The sequence below is a fragment of the Cupressus sempervirens genome, chromosome 5 (assembly GCF_028749045.1).
Source record: "Cupressus sempervirens isolate cs-2001-9-10 chromosome 5, ASM2874904v1, whole genome shotgun sequence".
Classification (NCBI taxonomy): domain Eukaryota; kingdom Viridiplantae; phylum Streptophyta; class Pinopsida; order Cupressales; family Cupressaceae; genus Cupressus; species Cupressus sempervirens.
The window spans coordinates 941,486,844-941,509,272 of NC_143122.1; the positions used below are offsets into that span (position 1 = coordinate 941,486,844).

Below are 22,429 nucleotides of genomic sequence, written 5' to 3' on the forward strand. Positions count from 1 at the left end.
ACCGAAATGATCAATTATGTACATAACACAATAACATAATATTTACATTGAAACCAATGCGGGATAAAACCACGGAAAAGAAATACTTTTTATATAAACTTTTCTTTTACAATATTTTGTAGGCTCCAACCTACAAGAGGCTCCAACTCCTATGTTTATGAGCACTGACTCAATGGAAGCTCCAACTCCCACAATTTGCAGGCACCAACCTAGTGGCAGCACCAACCCCCACTGCTATCTTCGTGAGCACCAACTCATTGCACACTCTATTTTTCCACCTTATCAATGTTGCTATCTCAACTGATAATGGATACTTAAAAATCTCTTCACCAAACCTGTTATCTTTCTCCAACAAATCTGAAAACATAATCTTCTTACTGTCTCTAAAATCTGTAATATTCTTCAATAATTTTTCTTTTTGTCTGATTATGAATTCTTGAGCAAAAGTAATAAGAAACCCTCAGAATTTTCACTTGATTCTCTATAAGGAGAAGCATTTTCAACATTTGTAGCAACAACTTGATTCTCGGGACTTGTTGAACAATCTCTAGCAAAGTGGCTAAACATGTTACATCTGAAATGTTAAATTCTAGAGAGATCCTTCTTCTTCTTAGGTTCAAGAGATGAATCAGAATTCCTCTCTCTGTATCTCTTGAAATCTCATTTCCTTTCTCTCTTTTTAGAAGTATTGGCAGCAAGGACATGATCTTCTGCATGGTGCGATTTTTGTCCATTCCTTCTTGCCTCCAATCTGCATTCCTCTTGAATACAATCATCTCTCAAACAATCAAACTTAGCTAGTTCATCTCTTTCAATTGATTCCTTGAATGAAAGATTCCCAAGAGCGAAGAAGTCCATTCATGGCCAACATAACCAGGTATTTTTCCTCAATTGAATCTCCAATAGTATTGAATTGATCTTTCAATTCTGTAATCTTCATGGAGAAAGAAACAACAGATTCACTTAGCCATTTTAATATGAAGGAGTTGACATCTCAAGGCTAGAGCTCTTCTAGTGTTGTTGAATTCATACAAACTTTGAAGAATATCAAACATTGTTTTGGCTGAATTCAACTTTGATATAATAGGTGCTAGATGATCCTTAATAGAATCAATCAATATCTCTCTTGCCATAATATTGTTCTTCCTCTATTGAGCTTTATCAATGTCATCAGAAGGTTCGACTATATCAGACTTCACATAGTTGAGAAGATCATTCTCTTCAATCTCAATTAGGACTCTGAATTTCCATGAAGTAAATGAGCTAGGAGACAAGCAAAGAATGCACATCTAGCCTATCTTAATCTTTGAGCACGTTCACCATTGTTGAAAGCTGAAATAAACGAGCTATGAGACAAGCAAAGAATATTTCAAAGTTTTAAGAGCTGTGGTTTCGGAAATTTTCTTTAGACCTGCTCTGGTACCATGTTAAATTTTGAACAAGAATAGCATAAATCCAATAATCACAAACTCAAAACCCACAAAATGAGAAAAGAACCAGAATATTATCCTAGGAAACCCTCCAGCCAGAGGGGAAAAACCCAGCCACATAAAAATAGATCCTTTTTAGATGATCGAAATAATACTTTAGAAGCTAAGTAAAATGAATGAATTCTTCACAGAGCCTGTGATGACATAAAAGACATTAAGAATAAGAAATGCTCTACAGAATAATAGCAACACTTCTGAGAATCATCCAAATCATATGTGAAAATCAACAACACAATAATTCATAGAGAGAGATTAGATTCATTGAATCAATCCACCAAGACTAACATTAAAATCTCTACACACTAAGATCACACTGTGTTTTTCATACACAAAGATCATAGCATATTCTTCACATACGAAGATTGCACAGCACCAACATCTGAAAAACACACACTACTCTTTACACAATGGAAACCCTTAATCACTGCTCCAAGATCAACATAAACATGTCAACTTCCTAGACAAAACAAGTTGATACCCAAGAGTCAATGGTGGTTAGAAATCCCTATGTTTGTATTATCATTTACAACAGTTCGTCTTCCTGTGGCGCACCAACTATACCTCTACCATGCACCCGCTGAGAGTTAATGACCATCACAATATGGGCGGCCAACACAAGGCAGAGAAAAGTGTAATAAATGATGTTAGCTTTTACATAATAATGAGGACATTGATGGTTATTACTAGTAACCAATTCAGACTCAAAGACATACGATGCCACACATATGAGAACCACCATAAACAAGAATACAGCTGCATCAGGAAACACAAATACATATATATGTGCTGGCAACAATAACTCAGCCACACCATCATCATAAACACGATAGATATATGAAGGTATGACAGATATAAGAAAGACAAATGCTGGAGCAAAATAACAGCAAAATTGTCTGGTCACAGAGTATAATGGAAATACGCAGCATATCCTTTGATTGATCACCGAACATAAGAACGCAATGCAACATAAACATTTCAAATGACAAAGAATCAAAGGCACACTTGACTATTAATAAATTCAACCAAAATGGAACGAATGATAGCTCTTGATGCTACCAACATTAACAATAACAAGCATACAACTAATAAATGAATATCTCAGATTCTCAATTATGCCTTTAAATGACCCCAAACCATGGTGGATCTTGGAAGAGATTACTATTAGGAATTGTTGCTAGTTATATTTGGCATTAATGTTTTGTCACTGATGTCAATGTATATGTCTACCAGACAGTGGTCCTGTTAATGAGCAACGCAAAGAGAGTTTCGGTGAAGACACGGTATGCTGAACCTGAGCTAGCAAACCTGATGGGATGATGTTTGGTGAGTCTACATGCTATATTTGTCATTGTATGTGTTTCTGAGTTCATTTGGAGAAGTTACACAGGTTTTGTTGAAGATTGATTACAAACAGTATTTACTGTGAACTATTTCAGATAGAGGTGCAGTATACTCTTTGGTGAACTTCGGTGGAACAAATTTTGGTCTTCGATTCTGGATACATCAAGAAGACTTGGATTTATGCTACTCTCAGATTTGTTTGTGGATTGAAGACTTGGAAGTCAATTTTCTCATTGGACAGTGAAGGCAAATTATTTTCTGACCGACTTAGTTAAGAAACATGTTGATTAGGTTATTATGATTAGTTGTTTGTAGTGTGTTATTTGATATTGTAATGTATTCTATATGTGTTCTAGCCGACACTTATGGAATACCATTGGTAAATGCAATATTAAATTGTAATTAGGTCTCATATGAGTCGGAATTTGATTATTTCTCTTTCAAGATTTGTGATGGCCAAAATTCTCCTAGTGGGATGACAACCCCCATGGTTTTCTTGATGGGCGAAAAGGCAAAAGGATATGCAGTCCCAACTAGGGACCCATGGTATGGTAAACATTTTGATTTGAGGATCAAAACCCTCATATTCCATTTGAGTAATTTCATTCAAAACTCGTCATTGCGTTGAAAGTCAAATTTGGATAAAGAATTAGAGACTTGTATAAAGAATTGAATTCATTTGTGAATTCGTGAATAAGGGAGTATGCTGATGGAGAGAACGATATATGCGAAGCTAAGAATGCAAGTTTGGATTAGAGACAAAGATCAGAGTTAATTGAGCGAAGGTATGAGTGGAATCTAATAGTACTTCAAAGGAAATGTATTGGCATAGTGAATGATTTTAGTCAGTTCATCTCAGTGGATTGTTGTCCATTTGTTGGGTTATTGCCCATCTCAGGGTTGTTGCCCTTATTGTAACTGGATTGTTGTCCAATCTGGGTTGTTGCCCTTGTTATAGAGCAGTGAGCTCCAGGCAAGTGCCTGAATGCATGTGCAATCCCTATCAACCTTTAATAGGGATTTATATGTGCTAGTACATCATGTAGTGGGTTTGATCCCTACTGTGGTTTTTCCCCTAACAGGTTTCCTACGCAAAAAAAATTGGGGTTATGTATTATGGTGTCATTTTCTTTGCATTATCTTTAAGTTTTTAGATCTGATATATGGTGAGTGGTTTATTGTTTTTGATTTGGTCACAATTGATTCAACCCCCCTCCCCCTCAAATGTACGTTGTGCATTGTTATTCCTAACAAACCTGTCATTGTCACAACCCCAAGAAGCACACATAATCTCAATAAGTGAGAGCACAACAACACACATAATGCAAAGGATGGATGAATTTAAGATCATATCTTGCAAACTTCTGATTTGTTGCTGCTTAAGATCAATGATCAAGCCCCCAATGCCACTATTGCTGGAAACCATGAACTCCCATTTGAGCTTTCACACATACCATCACGACAAATATTTGTATAGCACATGTGAGCCCCACAGGCATTGCCATGGCTATGTGTGTTCTTATACACCTCTCTTGAGTCAGTCAAAATGATATCCTTAATACCTACAACTCCATCCCCCAAAGAGCTGAACCAACTTCTCATTTGATGAAATTCTTCTAAGCTTTGATGGATGTCCATACCCTCTGCCTACTTTTGGCAAGCTCATGTCAATCCAAAATCAAGACTGGAGAAAAATGTATCTTAGCCATTGCCCAATTAACCAGATTTAATTTTTGTAGAAAAAAGAACCTGATCTTCACATAGGTCACATCGCAAGATGAATCCAAATAATAAAATATATAAATGATAGTTTCTAGGTTACCAGCCAGGCAGGCACTTGTTGATGTCGGTTTTGTACCACTACATAACATATAGTAATTGAACACTTGATATGGGATATCAAACACTCAATTCCTCTCTTGAAAAGTTAATACTCATGAAGACATGAGAAAAACTTCAATGTTCCTTACACCTGTGGATACTAACTCAGTGATCAATGTGATTTGCTGGTAATCACATAGGCGGCCTTACGTTGTTTATTCAAGGATGACTTGGGTTTTGGGATAATGGTGATGATTTTGTATGAGTGCCAGATGATGTTGATGGTGGTGATGATGGGGGTGTGTTTACCAATGATGCTTCTCCTTCCTTCCTCACTTTCTTAGAATGAAATCCAACTACTCAACTACTTGCTATTCTACTCCTACTCCTATGAATGGAAAGATTAGCAAATGGATGGGGATCAAATCTAATGAAAGCTAACCAGCAACTTTACCTCCATAGATGCAATGATTCAAGGGAAAGTGACTAGATTACCACACAAGGCTTCCTAACCAACTGCTAGGATGCTAGTGGCCTAGTTATAGATCCCTATCAAACATCCACTAATATCACCATGCAACTATTCATCTACTCTTACTCTTACTTAACTTTCTTGAAATGAAATCTACTTTAGCAACTTCAATGAAATCTAACTTTAACTATTTGGAAGTAGAAACCATGCAATAACACCAAATGTTCTTAATCACCATGCAAGTCACAACAATGATAAAGAGAGGCAATTTTGGTATTATCTTAGCAACAATTTTCTCCGACCCTTTAGAAATGAGAGCAAATGGCCTTATATAGAGGCCCAAAATTACAACCAATGGCAAAGATAAAGAGGCAAAACCAACAATCCAGATTGGATCCTAGAAACCCTAATTAGGGTTGCCACCCCATCGGTCAATGAGAAGACGCCACCTCATCAATGGACCAATGAAAAAAATAAAAAGTGGCAACCAATGATGAAAGCACCAAAATGGTAGCCAATTAGAATCAGACACCTATCCTACCTAAGAAAAAGGAGAATTTTCCACTTGGGCTTACATCAAATGATCTTCTATCATAGTACTACCCTTTTCTTTCATCTTTTTAGCCAAAGTGATGAACGTGGCCAGTTTGTCATTGACTTCCTTCATGGGAGGTCAAGGTGTATGTTTCATCTTGAGCTCAGCTGAATTCATCATGTTGCTCGCTGCTTGCAATGTTTTCTCATGATCCTTCTCATATTCTTTCACATATCCGATAAAGGCATTGAGGGAGGCAAGGGTGCCCAAATGTTTCTTCTTGATGGCGACCTTCCCCAACTCATCCAATCTCAATCTAAATTCTGTCTCATTGATGTTCTCCTCTTTGATATCTTCAAAATCAAGCGCAACCCCAACATCGCTCATCATGGTTGAAATGGAAGTGTCAATGCCTAGGCTGTGCTGTGCAATTGTAATGTCCCCCACTTAGCCAATTTGGAGGTATGTTTTCGTTAGCCCATTCTTGTATGGTCCCGAGGGCTAACTAGGAATTCAAAAGGGATCCTGAGGTTATTTGGCCTAGTCAAATTTAATTACAGGCCAAACAGAGTTCATTTGTTGGGTTTTCAGAAAGACTTACTATTTTTAGTAAGCCCATAGGGGGATGCAGTGCCTTCAATTTTCAGTGACAGGATGAGATACATTTTGTTGGGCTCTTTTTGATGAGCTATTATATGTGGGATTTCGAGTTTATTTGGTATATTATTTTAATGTTTGAAGTTTCAACGATAAAGTGACTATTTAAATTAAATATTATAATGTTTCATAAAGTCACTTTATAAAAAATCAAGAGTCCCCCTTTGAGTACATACATGGACTTTGTAAAAAGAAAAAAAAAAGTAATATTAAAACTCATGTATTATCCCACATTGGCAAGATGGAAGCGGGGAGCAAGTGAGGAAGGGATTAAAAGAAAGAGGATAGCTCTCATTTATTCATGCTTGGAAATATCAAAGAAATTGAAAATTTTTTTGGAGATTATATCTCAATAGTTTGAAGGACGAAATCCCTTCAAGCTGAAAATCTTGACGCCAATGAAAGATATGGTCTTGAGATTCAACATAGTAGCAATCCGAAAAAGCAGTCCGAAATAGCGGAATCGAAAAAGCAGGCTGAAAAAGCAGGTACGAAAAAGCAGTCCGAAAAAGAAGAACCGAAAAAGCAGGCCGAAAAAAGCAGTTTGAAAAAAGAAAAGCAAAAAGGGTAGCATTGAAGGAAATTATTACAGCGATCTACAACCAGGTTCTTTTGTTAGTATTGTTTTTTAGAGTGTTATAAGCTTTCAGCTGTAAGTGTGCATTATACCAGCATTATCATTTTGTAATCCATGTAAATGCCAAAGTCTTGGCCATATTTCATGAGCATTGTAATTTTCATTGCAATTAAGAAGATAATAGTTGCTGGTGTCATTTATGCAATTTAATATCATTATTTATCAGCTAGTTAGTTTGCATACCAATTGTTTGTAAAAATGCCAGTTGGCTGTAAGTGTTCATTTCTCATGCTTATATCATATATATGCACTGAATATTGTCAAAATTAGTAGCACACTCATGTTAGGTCATTGTGTAGTCCATTGTAGTCTTCTAGCACAAGATTCTTGTTAATGCGTATTGAAGAAAAAGTCATTTGAAGCGAGCTGAAATACTATATCAGTCATACGTCCCTTGCATGTGAATTGTTTGATGAAATTCTTTGAGCTTTCATCAGCATTTTTTGAGAGCAGATTTGAGGAGGGTTATTACAGTGATATCAGAGCTATAAGTCCTACCATCCTGTGGAGGTCTTATAGGGAATTTGGAACAGCCAGATAGAGGGGAAAGTGTTTGACGAAATGTCAAAACACTAAAATCAGAGCATTTATGTTTGAGCATGCAACAAGGGCCTTATAATTTCCGCAATACCAAAGCAAGACAAAATAGGATTTCAGACCTGCAGAGCAAATAGTCTAGTTCATCCGTGCAGGTGGGCATAGAGTCCAATCATATAGACACAGAGGAGGTATTCTTTGATCAAGACGGCAATATGGGAGACAGGAATGCTCGGGATCCTAGAGAGGAAAGATTCTTACAATTATTAGAGACCTTGGCACAAGGATAGTGATTAGCAGAACAGAGGGCACAGGAACAAAATCAGAGAATGGAGCTTATGATGCAGATGATGGCTCGTCAAATGGGGTTGAATGCTAACATGGGGGGAGGAAATAATCAGAATGGTAATAATCAGGATGGGACACATAATGGAGGTGAACAAGTTGGGAACAATTTCGGTCATGCACCCCAGCAAGCTAGGACAGTGAGTTCAAGGCCCATGATTCCCACATTTCTTCCTAGAGCCCCAGAGCAGCCCGTACCAGAGCCCCAAATCACTGATATACAGGACCAGTTGAGAAGAGATTGGGAAGCCGGAGGTCCAGATTTTACTGCTGCAATTACCTTTAGGGAGTATATGGATGTGCGGATGAAACATATGCCACGTGGACATGACAGGAACCAGAGCTATGAGCTACGAAAGAAAGTAGGGAAACTTCAGTTACCATATTATGATGGCTCGGGGAAGTCTACAGCAAGAGTTTGGGTTCAAAAGCTTGATACATACTTTCAATTGAACCTTATGCCTGAGGAAGAAGCTATTAAGTATGCAGCAATTCATCTGGATGGGTTAGCACACGAGTGGTGGCATCATGGTATGGTCACTATGGGTCCTGCACACATTACCTCATATGTGGAGTTTACGGAGAGACTGATTGAACATTTTGATAGGAAAGATCCAGAACTACATTTCAAGGAGTTAGCTCAGCTTAAACAATGGGGATCATTGGAAACATACATTTCAGAATTTCAGAAACTTGCATGTTAGTAACAGATGTATTTGAACGGAGGATACTGGTTCTATTTATGGATGGGTTAGCTGATCCGTTGAGAGGGTGGATTAAAGCTCTCAACCCTCCCACTTTGCAGGAAGCCATTAAGAAAGCTTGTGACATGGATTCCTCTTGAGCTTCTAAAAATAAATTCTAGGCAAAGAGTTTCCCTTCGAGGAAAGATAAGGACAGTAAACCTTTTCGTAGAGAGGGTCAGCCACCTAAGGAGGAAAGTAAGAGGTTGGACACACTTAATGATCTCAGGAAGAAGAAGCTTTGTTTCCATTGCAGGGAGCCTTGGGATTTGTCACATAAATGTCCATTGAAAGCAAAAGCCAAGCAGATGGAGTACTTTTCAGCCGAAGAGTCAGTGGATGGAGATTCAGAGTAGTCATCAAAATCAGATGGAGATGATAATTCTTCACATGAGGAAGCACACAGTGATAGCACAATAGCTCAGTTGTCCAATATACAGGAGGCCGTCACTTTCAGAGTTAGGGGAACTTTGGATGGACAAAGATTTGTGGCACTCATTGATATAAGGGCAACACATAACTTCATTGATGAAAAGTTTGTGACACGCAGAGGGCTACATACAGAAGAGCATAGGGGATTTAAGGTGATGGTTGCCGACGGCTTCAAAATCGACTGTACCAAGAAAATCTCCAACTTGCAGCTTCGTTTGGGAGATTATTACATGGTGGGAGATTTCTTTGTTGTCAACATTGGTGATCAGGATATGGTGCTTGGGATGAATTGGATGAAATCTCTGGAAGAGTTTACATTTAACCTCCAGAAAATGGAAATGAGGTTTGAGGCAAATGGTAAGAAGATAGTACTCAGAGGTTTGTCAGATGGGAGACTACGAGTGGTGTCATTCAAGCGGATGCAGAGTTTCTTCAGACACGACCAGGTGCAGTGGACAGTAGAGTTCAGAGTAATGCCTGAGGTGATAGAGCAACATAAACAGGAGTATCCCCCTGATGTACAAAAAATAATAACCAAACATACTAAGGTGTTTGGTGAGATACCTCCAAAGAGACCCCCGAATAGGGGAATTGAGCATGTTATTGAGTTAGAGGAAGGGGCTAAGCCAGTCATCATCACACCCTACCGCCATCCAAAGAGATATAAAGATGAAATAGAAAAGGCAATCAAGGAGTTGATTGACATGGGGCACATACGACCAAGCAAGAGTCCTTTCGCTTCTTCAGTAGTATTGGTGAAGAAGAAGGATGGTACAATGAGGATGTGCATTGATTATAGGGAACTAAACAAGAAGACAATCAAGAACCGATACCCTATTCTGCGCATCGATGAGCTTATTGATGAATTGCACGGTGCCTGCTACTTCTCTACGATTGATTTGAGATCCGACTACCACCAAATATGGGTTAGAGAGGTGGATGTGGAGAAGACAACTTTTAGATGCCACTATGGACATTTTGAGTTCTTAGTCATGCCCTTTGGGTTGACTAATGTCCCTGCCACTTTCCAATCCTGTATGAATAAAGTATTCAGAGATCAGTTGAGGAAGTTTGTGTTGATTTTTTTTGATGATATACTGATATACAGCCGTACTTGGGAGGAACATTTGAAGCATATTGATGCAGTGCTCAACATTCTAGAGAGGGAGTCATTATATGCCAAGAAGAGTAAATGCGAGTTCGGGATGACAGAGTTGCTCTATCTAGGGCATATTATTAGTGCAGGAAGTGTTCAGGTTGACCCAGACAAGATCAGGGCCATTCTGGATTGGCCACCGCCGAGGAACACTTTGCAACTCAAGGGATTTCTTGGGCTTTGCGGGTTCTACCGCAGATTTGTGAAGGGATTTTCACAGATAGCAACACCACTTACAGATTTGACACGGAGAGACAGTTTCAAGTGGTCAGAGAAGGCTCAGGATTGTTTTGACAGGTTCAAGGAGCTGATAAGTACATGCCCTGTTTTAGCCATTCCAGATCTCACCAGGCCTTTTGAGCTGCAGTGTGATGCCTCAGGAGAGGGCGTAGGAGCTGTCCTCATGCAAGACAAACATCCCATCACATATGAGAGCAGGAAATTACGAGGTGTTGAGAGAACTTACAGCATCTATGACAAAGAAATGCTAGCAATCATGCACGCGCTAGCTAAGTTCAGGCAATACTTAGCAGGGAGCCGATTCACAGTAAAAACAGATCATAAGAGCTTGAAACATTTCCTTGGACAGAAGGATCTCAATGACAGGCAACAGAAATGGGTAAGTAAGTTACAGGCTTATGATTTTGACATAGTCTATGTCAAAGGGAAGAAAAATATCGTCACAGATGCTTTATCCAGAAGGCCTCATTTGCTTGCTGTTGGGATAGTCATGGACGATTGGAGAGAGTTGATCTTGGCAGAGTATGCCAAGGATAGTTGGGCATTTAGTGTTATTGAAGGAACTATTCAGGATAGTCGATACACTGTTGTAAATGATTTGATCATCTACAAGGAAAGGATTTATTTAGTACCCGGGTCTGCTATGAAGTAGAAGATTTTGAGGGCATTTCATGATTCACCATTGGCAGGACATCCCAAATTCTTTAAGACATATCAGCAGGTGAGAGAGCGCTTCACTTGGAAAGGACTCAAAACAGAGGTGCTTCAGTTTGTTAGGGAGTGCCCAGTATGTCAATAGAACAAACAGGAACATTCCTTTCCAGGTGGTTTACTACAGCCCCTACCCATACCAAAGAAGAAGTGGGATAGCATTTCCATGGATTTCATTACTGGCCTCCCCAAGGTACAGGGTCGGGATTGTATTTTTGTTGTGGTAGACAGATTGACCAAATATGCACATTTCTTTGCGATTTCGTCCACATATTCAGCAGTACAGACAACAGAGCTATTCTTTCGAGAGGTATTTAGATTACATGGGATGCCATGGAACATAGTCAGTGACATGGATAGTAGGTTTATGAGCCACTTTTGGCAGGAGTTGTTCAGGTTGTGTGGAACAAAGCTAACTCCGAGTACCAGTTACCACCCCCAAACTGATGGGCAAATAGAGATAGTGAATAAATAGGTTGAGGGGTACCTTCGAAACTACATTGCAGGAGAGTAGAAGGCTTGGGTGAAGTGGCTGCATCTAAGGGAGTACTGCTACAATACCTCTTTCCATATGTCTATTCAAATGTCCCCTTTCATGGCACTGTACGAGTATGATGCTCCTAATTTTCTGGATTTGTTATTTGGGGACGGTAGGGTGCCTAAGGCCAAGGATATATTGCAAGAGTGTCAGGACATTATGCGATCCTTGAAGAAAAATTTGCAAAGGGCACAAAATCAACAGAAGCAATATGCTGATCAGCACAGGGTTGAGAGATCTTTCGAGGTAGGAGACATGGTGTACCTCATGTTATAGCCGTATAGACAGTCCTCTCTCAAGAGGAGTGGAGCAGAGAAATTGAAACCATGCTACTATGGACCATTCAAAGTAATCAGGAGAGTGGGTGAGGTAGCTTATGAGTTGGAGCTGCTTGCAGACAGTAAAGTGCATAACGTGTTCCATGTGTCACGCCTTAAGAAGGCAGTGGGGCATAATGTGGTGCCTTCAGTAGTATTGCCACCTCTCGATGATGAGGGAAGCTTATCTTGATTCCCGAGGCTATACTTGACTCCAGGGAGAGGGTGCTTTGCAGGCGGACTATCAGGGAGTACCTAGTAAAGTGGAGGAACCTACCAGTTGAGGATGCGACATGGGAGGCAGAGGAGATTATTCAGCATCCTGAGTTGAGATTGCTTGGGGACAAGCAATTTCAAGAGGGGCGGACTGTAATGTCCCCCACTTAGCCAGTTTGGAGGTATGTTGTCGTTAGCCCATTCTTGTATGGTCCCGAGGGCTAACTAGGACTTCAAAAAGGATCCTGAGGTTATTTGGCCTAGTCAAGTTTAATTATAGGCCAAACAGAGTTCATTTGTTGGGTTTTCAGAAAGACTTACTATTTTTAGTAAGCCCATAAGGGGATGCAATGCCTTCAATTTTCAGTGACAGGATGAGATGCGTTTTGTTGGGCTCTTTTTGATGAGCTATTATATGTGGGATTTCGAGTTTATTTGGTATATTATTTTAATGTTTGAAGTTACAACGGTAAAGTGACTATTTAAATTAAATATTATAATATTTCATAAAGTCACTTTATAAAAAATCAAGAGTCCCCCTTTGAGTACATACATGGACTTTGTAAAAAGAAAAAAAAGAAGTAATATTAAAACTCATGTATTATCCCACATTGGCAAGACGGAAGCGGGGAGCAAGTGAGGAAGGGATTTAAAGTAAGAGGATAGCTCTCATTTATTCATGCTTGAAAATATCAAAGAAATTGGAGAATTTTCTGGAGATTATATCTCAATAGTTTGAAGGACGAAATCCCTTCAAGCTGAAAATCTTGACGCCATTGAAAGATATGGTTTTGAGATTCAACATAGTAGCAATCCCAAAAAGTGGATACGAAAAAGCAGTCCGAAAAAGCGGAACCGAAAAAGCAGGTACGAATAAGCGGAACCGAAAAAGAAGAGCCGAAAAAGCAGTTCAAAAAAAGCAAAGCAAAAAAGGCAACATTGAAGGAAATTATTACAGCGATCTACAACCAGGTTCTTTTGTTAGTATTGCTTTTTAGGGTGTTATAAGCTTTCAGCTGTAAGTGTGCATTATACCAGCATTATCATTTTGTAATCCATGTAAATGCCAAAGTCTTGGCCATATTTCATGAGCATTGTAATTTTCATTGCAATTAAGAAGATAATAGTTGCTGGTGTCATTTAAGCAATTTAATATCATTATTTATCAGCTAGTTAGTTTGCATACCAATTATTTGTAAAAATGCCAGTTGGCTGTAAGTGTTCATTTTTCATGCTTATATCGTATATATGCACTAAATATTGTCAAAATTAGTAGCACATTCATGTTAGGTCATTGTGTAGTCCATTGTAGTCTTCTAGCACAAGATTCTCATTGATGCGAATTGAAGAAAAAGTCATTTGAAGCCAGCTGAAATACTATATCAGTCATATGTCCCTTGCATGTGAATTGTTTGATGAAATTCCTTGAGCTTTCATCAGCATTTTTTGAGAGTAGATTTGAGGAGGGTTATTACAGCAATCTCGTTTTGTACCTCTTCAAGTATTCTCAATCTGATAGTCAAGGCAACAAACCAAGACTCCACCGTACTCAATCCTCCATTTACCAACTTGGCTCTTTCCAAATATTTCTCCAGTAGCTCGATGAATTCTTGTAGCCTGGGAATGGCTAAGTCCTTGATTGGAAGGAAATCCTTCCATTCACCTTCAAATATTCTAAATTTGTCTCTAACAGCCACTAATGACCTGAATGTCAATACAAAGGAAGGCAAGAAATTTCGCCCATCTTGGATTGTATCATGGATCCAATCCTTGACTTCACGCAGCTAAGCCGATATCTCTTCTATGTTGCTCCCGCTGTCTTGGGGAAGGGTTGTCTGGTGCAACTAGTGGATAGGCTGGCAATCTCTCCAATACTTGTTCTCGGCTTCCAACTTTACAATCCTTTCGTTTGCCTTCCTCAACCTTTCTTTGATTGAAACGATGCCTTCCTGGATCTTCTCACATTCCATGTCATCCGTGATTTTTCCCAAGTTATGCTCTACTATCTCATATTCCTGAGCCACAATCTCATCCAATGCCTTGTTAACCGTTGGTATAACAGTCTGAACCTTTCGGTGACCATCATTGTCGCTCCTAATTACCTTTGCCACCATTTTTGCAATTTGTCTCTGGTTCTCGCTAGCACCCTTTTCTACTAATCCTTGGATATCTTCAACTGTTCGGATAGTCACTACCTCGCCTCTTGGCATAAGCATTTTCCTTAACCATAGTGGTGCAGAGCATCTCCCCAAATCTGAATTTGGTTCGACTAGCAAAGCATCACCAACGGCCTCGAGCGCCCGGCTCATTTCTTCAATATCAATTGGCCAATCCTCTTCTTCACTAGTGACTGTCACGTCTTCTCCACATTGGTTCTCCAAGAAAGGAGAGTACTCGGTGCTGTCACTGTAAGTCTGTAACGACTTGATTCTGAACCAAAGCTCACCTCTACCGCAGCCCCTTGTCTAATTGTATTATCTTCTTGGCTTCTAGCCTCAATTATGCTCTCTTTTGATGGCGCTGCATTCTGTCTCTTTGCTGGAGGCTCTTGATGTTCCTTACTTTTCTCGATCTCCAAACATCTCTTCCTGTTCTTAATTGTTCTTTGCTGCTGGCTACTGCCATCACCTTTCTATTTGACTGATTTTGCTAGACCTTCCTTTGGTCTCATCTTCTCATAAGTAAGGTGTACCCTCTGACTTTGTAATTTCCTTAACTTCCCATTGTACCACGACTTGGTGTACAGATCAATTGTCCTTGTAATTGCTTCCAAGGAAGGATCTTGGTGATCATCCCAATCCACTGGATTCAACTCCATTCCATCCACTATATCATAATCTTCTCTCAGCACATTTTCATCAGCTTCCAGTTGATCAGGAATATCAAGGCCTCTCCATTTGATTGCCCTCATCATGTTCACTAACAATCTTGAGAAAGCTAGCGTTCTCACATGAAAGTCATCTTGTGCATTGGCCCAAAAATCCTCTATAGTAGGAACATGTTTGAATGTATTCCCATGAGATGCCTTGATAAGACCATTAGGATCAAATCCTTGTCTTGCTCTATACCATGCTAGATGATACCATTCCAATTTTTTCTACGCAGCTGCAAAGGCGATAATACCTTTAAGTTTCATCATTTTGTCATAATGCTCTAGTTGCCTAGCCAATTCCATCAAAACTACCTTGTCAAGTGGGTACCTTGGAAGTCTCTTTGGACAAACTATACTTCTTGCTACTCTAATATAAGTGAATTGCGAAAATTGGATAAACCAACTTCCATACTTCTTGACTTTTGCTTCTGCTTTCACTAAGAGTCTCTTAGCAGGTGTCCCTTGCAATATCCTTACTGTTTTTATGCAAAAGCATCACAAAACATCTTGTAATCTTTGGTGTTGTGCAAATGAAGCTATGGATAGCACTCATGCACCAAACATTGCCCCTGCCCATTGCCAATTACTCCTAAGGCCTTAAGTCCAGGATTTTCGTACAATCTCACTATCAGATAGAAAAGATAGGACCCCATATAAAATTGCTTTTGATTTTGTACGGTCCTAAGTTGTAATTCTAAATTTTCACTTATGATCCTAGCCCAATCAAATCTTCTTTTTCCATTTTCAATTTCATCAATAAAGAAGTACATCTAGTTTTCGAATTGCATACCTTGAGCTAGGCCCATGATTCGGCTGAGAAGCACAATGAGATCACCATACTCTGATTAGAAATCTGACACGGTGAGCCTTGATGATTTGGTAACTCCTTTTTTGCCTTCATGTAACCAATTCTGCTTTAGGTGAATGAAGAAAGCCTCTTGATTATCCTGAAATGACTTGGCCGCCTGATCCATCATGACTACTGTCATGCCTTCGTATTGGGGAATATTAAATGCTTCTTCGATCACTTGTCTGCTGATGTTGGTAAACACTCTCTTCCCTTCATAAAAAATAATGGACTTACTAACCAAATCAAACTGGGATGCACACTCCATGACCAATTCTGGACAAAGCAAGGTAGGAGGGAAGGCCGCCGTGTGTACAATTCCACTTTTGTAGATTTTCTTTGCCATTGGGGATTGCCCTTCCTTCAATCTGTCCTTCAACTGTAAATGTTTACTGTGTCGATATTGGTATCACTTATTCGCCTCACTTTTGAGAAAAAGGTGGTCTTAGGCATCATGTCTTCCTTGTCTTTTTTGGTATTCATTCCCTTTGGATTCTTGCTTGCAACACTTATTTCTGCCCCTTCATTCTAAATGATATGGACTACACTTATCAATCTCCAACCTTCTTTCTATCGATGGAATCTAGCTTATTTCTGCTTAGCCAAGTCCTAACTCTACACTTATCAATCTCCAACCTTCAACCTAGGGGTGGGACTGCCACTTATTTTTGTCTCTTCATTCCTTAAGATGGACTACACTTTTATCTCCCAACTTCAACCTAGGGTGGTCTAGCTTATTTCTACCTCGCCAAGTGTCTTATCATGAAATCTACACTTCTCTCTCCAAACTTCAACCTAGCAATGGGATGATGAATGCAAGAAGAATATAAGGGAAACGAACCAAGCAAGAACAAGGAGTGGAATCCGCCTTTGAACCAATCTTCACCTCTAAAATGAGTAGAATTTTACCTTAATTTTGCCTTTACCTATAATCGGGCCCCAAACCTTAGAAAATTCAAGCCTCCTTACCAAAAACATCAGAATTTTGATCCCTTTGAAACTGCCCACATTTATCAAAAAATAAGATCTTGGATCATGTATCTTCTAAAAATTGCCCAAGCTGGAAATTGAAATCGCAGCCCTTCTAGAAAAATCAAACCTATACAAAATCGCCCATGCAAGAGAAAATTTCAGATCTGCTACAAATCGCCTAGGGCATAAATTTTAGATCCATTCCAAAAATCACCCAAATTGGAAGAAGGAAAAGTCGCCAAGCAAGGAGAAAAATCTGCCTTAGAAGAAAAATCGCCTCTCCAAAAAAATCGCCCAAACACTGAAAGCTGCCTCTCTTTAGAAAAATCGCTCAACATGGAGGAGACGAGATGGAATGAGAAATGAAAGAGGGGGAGCCTCTCTTATATCACAATCCTCTTGCTCCCTCAAGCTGACTGACTAGCCCTATAGGAGAGAAAAATTAAATTAGTGCTTCATTAATGGTCCAAATTTAAATGCCATGCTAAAATTTACTTTGCCCATAGTGAAATTTGCCCATTTAATTGCCAGTTGTGACAAAAAATTGCAAAATAAAATTTGGGAAGCCTTGGAGATGCCAAAATTATCATTTAAAAGCATTTTAGCAATTAAAATATCATTAAAATCAACTCTAGCAAGCCAAAATCGATTTTCAATTTCTTTCAACATTTAAAAATCTTCTAGGCAATTTTAACCAATTTAATGCAAAATTTTGCAATTAAGTCCATTTTAATTTTGCCATGCAATTTTAATTTTTTCCAAAATAAATCATTTTCTCTAGCATCCAAAATCGATTTTCCAATTTAATTTCACTATCACAAAATTTTCTCTTTTCACCAAAAAATCAAGATTTTCCAAAACAATTAAATCTAAAAAAAATCATTTTGAAAATACTCAAGTCTATACAGTTATATCCCATTTTCAAAATTTGTCTAAGTCCCAAAATTTGTAAATTTATCCTGTCGGTATTGTTCTAACCATCGAAAAAAAATGTTATCTTTGAAATCGTTTGGCCTAAGGATACAATTTACATGCTCTGGAAAATCAAGTTAAGACCGGGTGGCAAAATAAATCCAGGCACCTCCTTCCTGGCCCGAAGGCGTCCAAAGTGTAAAATTTTCTAAATCAAATTTTTTTGGACAACTCCAAAAGAACTCGCTAAGGCGATCCCGAAAAAAGGGGGTCCCCAAAATTTTGGGGCAATGATGTGAGAACCTCACAACAGCACTGACTTAGTGAATGAGGTTAACTTCGTGGAAATCCACGAGAGGATTCTAACCTAACTGAACTTTTTAAATTTTTATAGCTTCTAGCCTTAATAGAATAGATGGACTACAGAGCTAAAAGAATAAAGGTTTTACTTAGGTGATATTGTGAACTAAGTTCACTGAGCAAGATTAATATGTTAGCAACATGAGCTACAAAGTAAACATAAGAAGGGTTTAGAATGCACGCACATTAGCAAACATGTATGTAAATAAAAATTAAAAACATTTTGATGTTCTGAAAGATGTAGACACTACATATGTGCAACCTTAAATTTCTATGAAATTGATTAAATCTTTAAATTACAAAATCCTTTATTACAAACCTCAAGCTATGCATTGAAAATCTTAGAACATTACCTGGGATCACTTTTGCGATCAGTCACATGCACTGCAGCTGCAATTACTTGAGATGCACCATCCCTGAATGTCTTCTCTAAGGACTGCCAATGAGATCCATAGTTCTGACAAACACAAAATAAAATTCCATTAGACCACTCCACATGTTACCAGAAAATACCTACTGAAATATTTGGCACCTGGAATCTACTAGAAATGACATGATGTATTCTTTGAACGCTTAACTCATTCCCTTGGTATCAGTTGACATGAAAGTAAATGGGAGTAAATCAACATATTTTGTTTGATCAGAATGACAAAATATGCGACAAAACTCTTTTCAGAATCTCGTTTTACAGGATAACATGGGAATTTAAGTGCTTTTAGTTTGCAATTTCTCAAAAGCCCAAATCAAATATTATGAGTACAAATCCTGATAATTGGCCACTCAGGATTCTTCAATTGTGTAAAATGACACATTTTAAACTGACAATTCAGAAGTTTTAAAATCTTTACAATTGACTAAGCGAATATATATCAAATCTAGAACACAATTCTACACAACTGTTACAAACAACGACATGATTATCACATGAATGTATCAGTAAATAAAAAGCCGTCCAAACCAGTTTATATGATTATAGCCTAGTAGTAAAATGGTGCAGCTATTCCCATAATCCCCCAAAATCAATACAAATGTGGCTTGTGTGAAATGATGGAGTTAAACCTCATATAATTCAGCGTTCCAGAAAATATGTGAAGAGTAAGCTTTGTAGCTAAAGGAAGAGTGCATCAAAGTAGGCATGCTCTTAGGGCCCGTTTGGTTGCTAGAATACAACCGGAATAGGAATAGGAAATTAGAATATGATTTGTATTCTTTGTTTGGTGCGTGGAATAGGAATAGGGAATAGGAATACGTATTCTCATTTTAGCCCCAAAATGAGCTTTTGTCCATTCCAAAAAATACCTGTAATTGGAATTGCTATTCTTGCATTCATTTTAGCTTTCTCAAATTTGATTAAATTTTCAAATCCGCTTTGACCTGGGGTGAGCGCTGAAACTTTGTTTTCAATATTTTCAAATATTTCAGCGATTTTCCAATGGCGCCAATTGCATTTTCAGAAATATTTTCAAATGGCGCCGATTGCAAGTTAACCCTATTCCAATTTAAGCTTGCATAACCAAACAAGGGATAAACAAGATTGGATTGCATTTTTCCATTCCTATTCTTCATTCTCCATTCTCATTCAAATTTTCTATTCTAATTCTCAATTCCTACGCTTGCAACCAAACGGGCCCTTAGATAAAACATTTAATCTTTCGGACAACCTGAAAAAAAAGTGAGTCTAACTACCTCAACAGTAAACAGGACCGCATAATAAATATCGTGAGCAATGGAATCCCTGTCAAAGTGGTCTTTTGAAACTCTGGACTTATTCAGAATTTCTTGCATACTCTGATAAAATTTCCCTTTCTCAAAATCTCCATATTTCTTGCATTCGTTGGACACTGAGTTTCCCAGCAACGAAACCACATCTAAAGGTGCAGTACTCTTCTCAATATCTGTCTGCAAAATGTAACAAACAAAAGATTCCCCTCTTAAAACATTCAGGACCAACTATTATTTTGTGTCCTTGAAATATAAGGATGTTCAAAACATTAAAGCACAAACATTCAAAACACATACCAGGCGCTTGCCAGCCAACTGGGACGCGGCAACTAACTCGTGCTTGTATCCAGCCAAGTACAAAAAGTATAATCTCTGGAGTGCTGCTCGTAAGCCAAAAGAGATATCTTAATAATTAACTATTTAATCAATAATGTGAAACGGGAACCGAAAGGGAAATAGGATAGTTTATAGAACAGAAAAATCAAGGTTATACTCGATATTTCCTAGCTATTCAAAAATTATTATTAACATGGATTCATAAATAGAAAGCAGTCAACATTTGACAATTACAAAAATATATTGTTATTTAGATTGATCGTTATGGGCTAGCAGAAAACAAACAGTGTCATCACAGGACAATTACCTTAATTGGCAACACAGACTGGGTTTCATCATATCTTTTCAGTCAAAACGTTAAGTACAGAAATGTACATCGAAAAACTTGACAGATGTTTAAAAAAGAAATGACTGGTGAATATGGAAATAATTGGTTTTCTCATCACTTTTTATGCAGTTTGGTTGGCCATTTTTCTTAGGCCAAAATGGGCTGAGAAACGTGGATTTCTCAAGAAAAAGGTTTCAGAATTTGTAAACCCCTGGCTGTTCTGTTACTTGTGTTCGGGTCAAATAAGTAATAAGAAATCATGCTGTTTCCTCAACTGAAATAAATCTCTAATGGCTTCTATAGTATGCTTGAATAAATTTAGACCTGGTGTATGATAACTTTTTGGTTTTAACCATGTGTATTGGCAATTGAAGTTTCCGATCACACTAACAGTGCAATACTCCAACAGTTTAAGGCTCACAAATCAAAACTTCAACAATGATTAAAGAAGAGAGCGGAATGAACTGAACTTTCAAAGTCCTAGTGTCAAAAGAATTTAACACCCCACCTTGGAAAATAAGATCAGAAGGGCTGAGACCCTTTTGCCTCATCTCTGCAAGCACAGAAGCCTCATGACTGCTTGCATACTCCTTCTTGGCTTTATTAAATCCACTAGAAAGAACTGCAAAGCTGCTCTTCAATAATCCAACCCCTTTTTTGGCGGCTGCCGTACTCATTTTGAGAGATGCCTAAATACTCAACTGCCCTAATTAACCTTTAATTCGACTCTGGACCTTCAGACACTCTTATCAGCCGTTACAATCACCTCTGATATTTCAACTTTCCACCGTCTCTGATCAGCAAAAAAATCAAACCCAAGAATTTGTCTGTGCAAATTTAGCCGCTCAGAAGCACTAATTAGCTCTAACGTCCAATTCAAATATTCAGATTACCAACTGATCCTACGAATCCTGTAATTCAAGACTGAAATTTCAGATGCCCAACGTGACAGATCCAACAAATTGTGATAATTCAACCTTAAAATTCGAAGTCTTATTAAAACTTTATTTCTGTTATATATTTAAAATTAGCCCATGTGACTCAATTTGTATAAAAAATCCAAAAAAAGGGACATCGCCTAGGCTTTTGACAAGTGGATATTGGATTTTCAGCTGCCAACTAACTATACCCAGAAGTTTGACCCCAAGTTCAGTACCCAGCAAATAGGCTCCTAACATAGCCTTGTAAATGATTTCGTTAGTGCTGGATCCTCTACAGTTGGTATTTTTCCAGAATAACTAAAATAAGGATCAGATCTGCATCTCTCCAGCAGAATGTCTCACTGAGTGTTACGCTGTCAATGTTAATCTGAAGATAATTTCACAGAAAAGTTTCAAACTCAAATCTCCGTATCCAATCTCCCAATCTCATAACAGAAGCATGACGAAGGAAACGACCTCTAAACTTGTTTGCTTATCTTCTTGTTAATTCAAGTTCCTCGAATTTGAAGCCAAGCCAAAGAAGTCAAAACAAAATGTTGGTATTAAAAAATTCCAAACGAACATTGCCGTTCTGTATTTAAACTCTTTTACGCCAAACAAAATTCTTTCACGTATCACCGCAAATAATAACTAATTAAGCTTCAGAAACTAATAGTCATGCACACCCAATTGTCCTGATCGAAACTGCCGCCGGAAGAACGCGTACACTTTTCTTTTTTCTTGAATAACTGACTATGAAAAAACGACTTCATCTTGGATGAGGACGCGACGAGAGGGTCCCGCAGTTGAAAGCTGAAGAATGGATAATCTCGCTGTTTATCTTTTAAAAGGACAAGTTCTAAAAAAAAATTATATATATTTGAAACCTTAATATTAAAATATATCTATCTAGACTAGTACTATTGGATTCACTATCCAAGATCAAAGATTAGTGAATTAGTTTTGAATATG

At 38.2% G+C, this 22,429-nt stretch overlaps 1 protein-coding gene across 1 annotated transcript in view; it reads right to left on the reverse strand.

Moving 5' to 3' along the window:
• LOC149559072 (uncharacterized) overlaps positions 1-22,210 on the reverse strand; it is a 46,306-nt gene extending 24,096 nt beyond the window's left edge. The window contains exons 1-4 of the mRNA XM_089833026.1: positions 21,046-22,210; positions 20,171-20,253; positions 19,838-20,050; positions 18,505-18,608 (exon numbers count right to left, since the gene is read on the reverse strand). Coding sequence (XP_089689152.1) covers positions 18,505-18,608; positions 19,838-20,050; positions 20,171-20,253; positions 21,046-21,214 — 569 coding nt within the window. The 5' untranslated portion in view covers positions 21,215-22,210. The remainder of the gene's footprint in view (positions 1-18,504; positions 18,609-19,837; positions 20,051-20,170; positions 20,254-21,045) is intronic.
• Between the last annotated feature and the right edge of the window lie 219 nt (positions 22,211-22,429).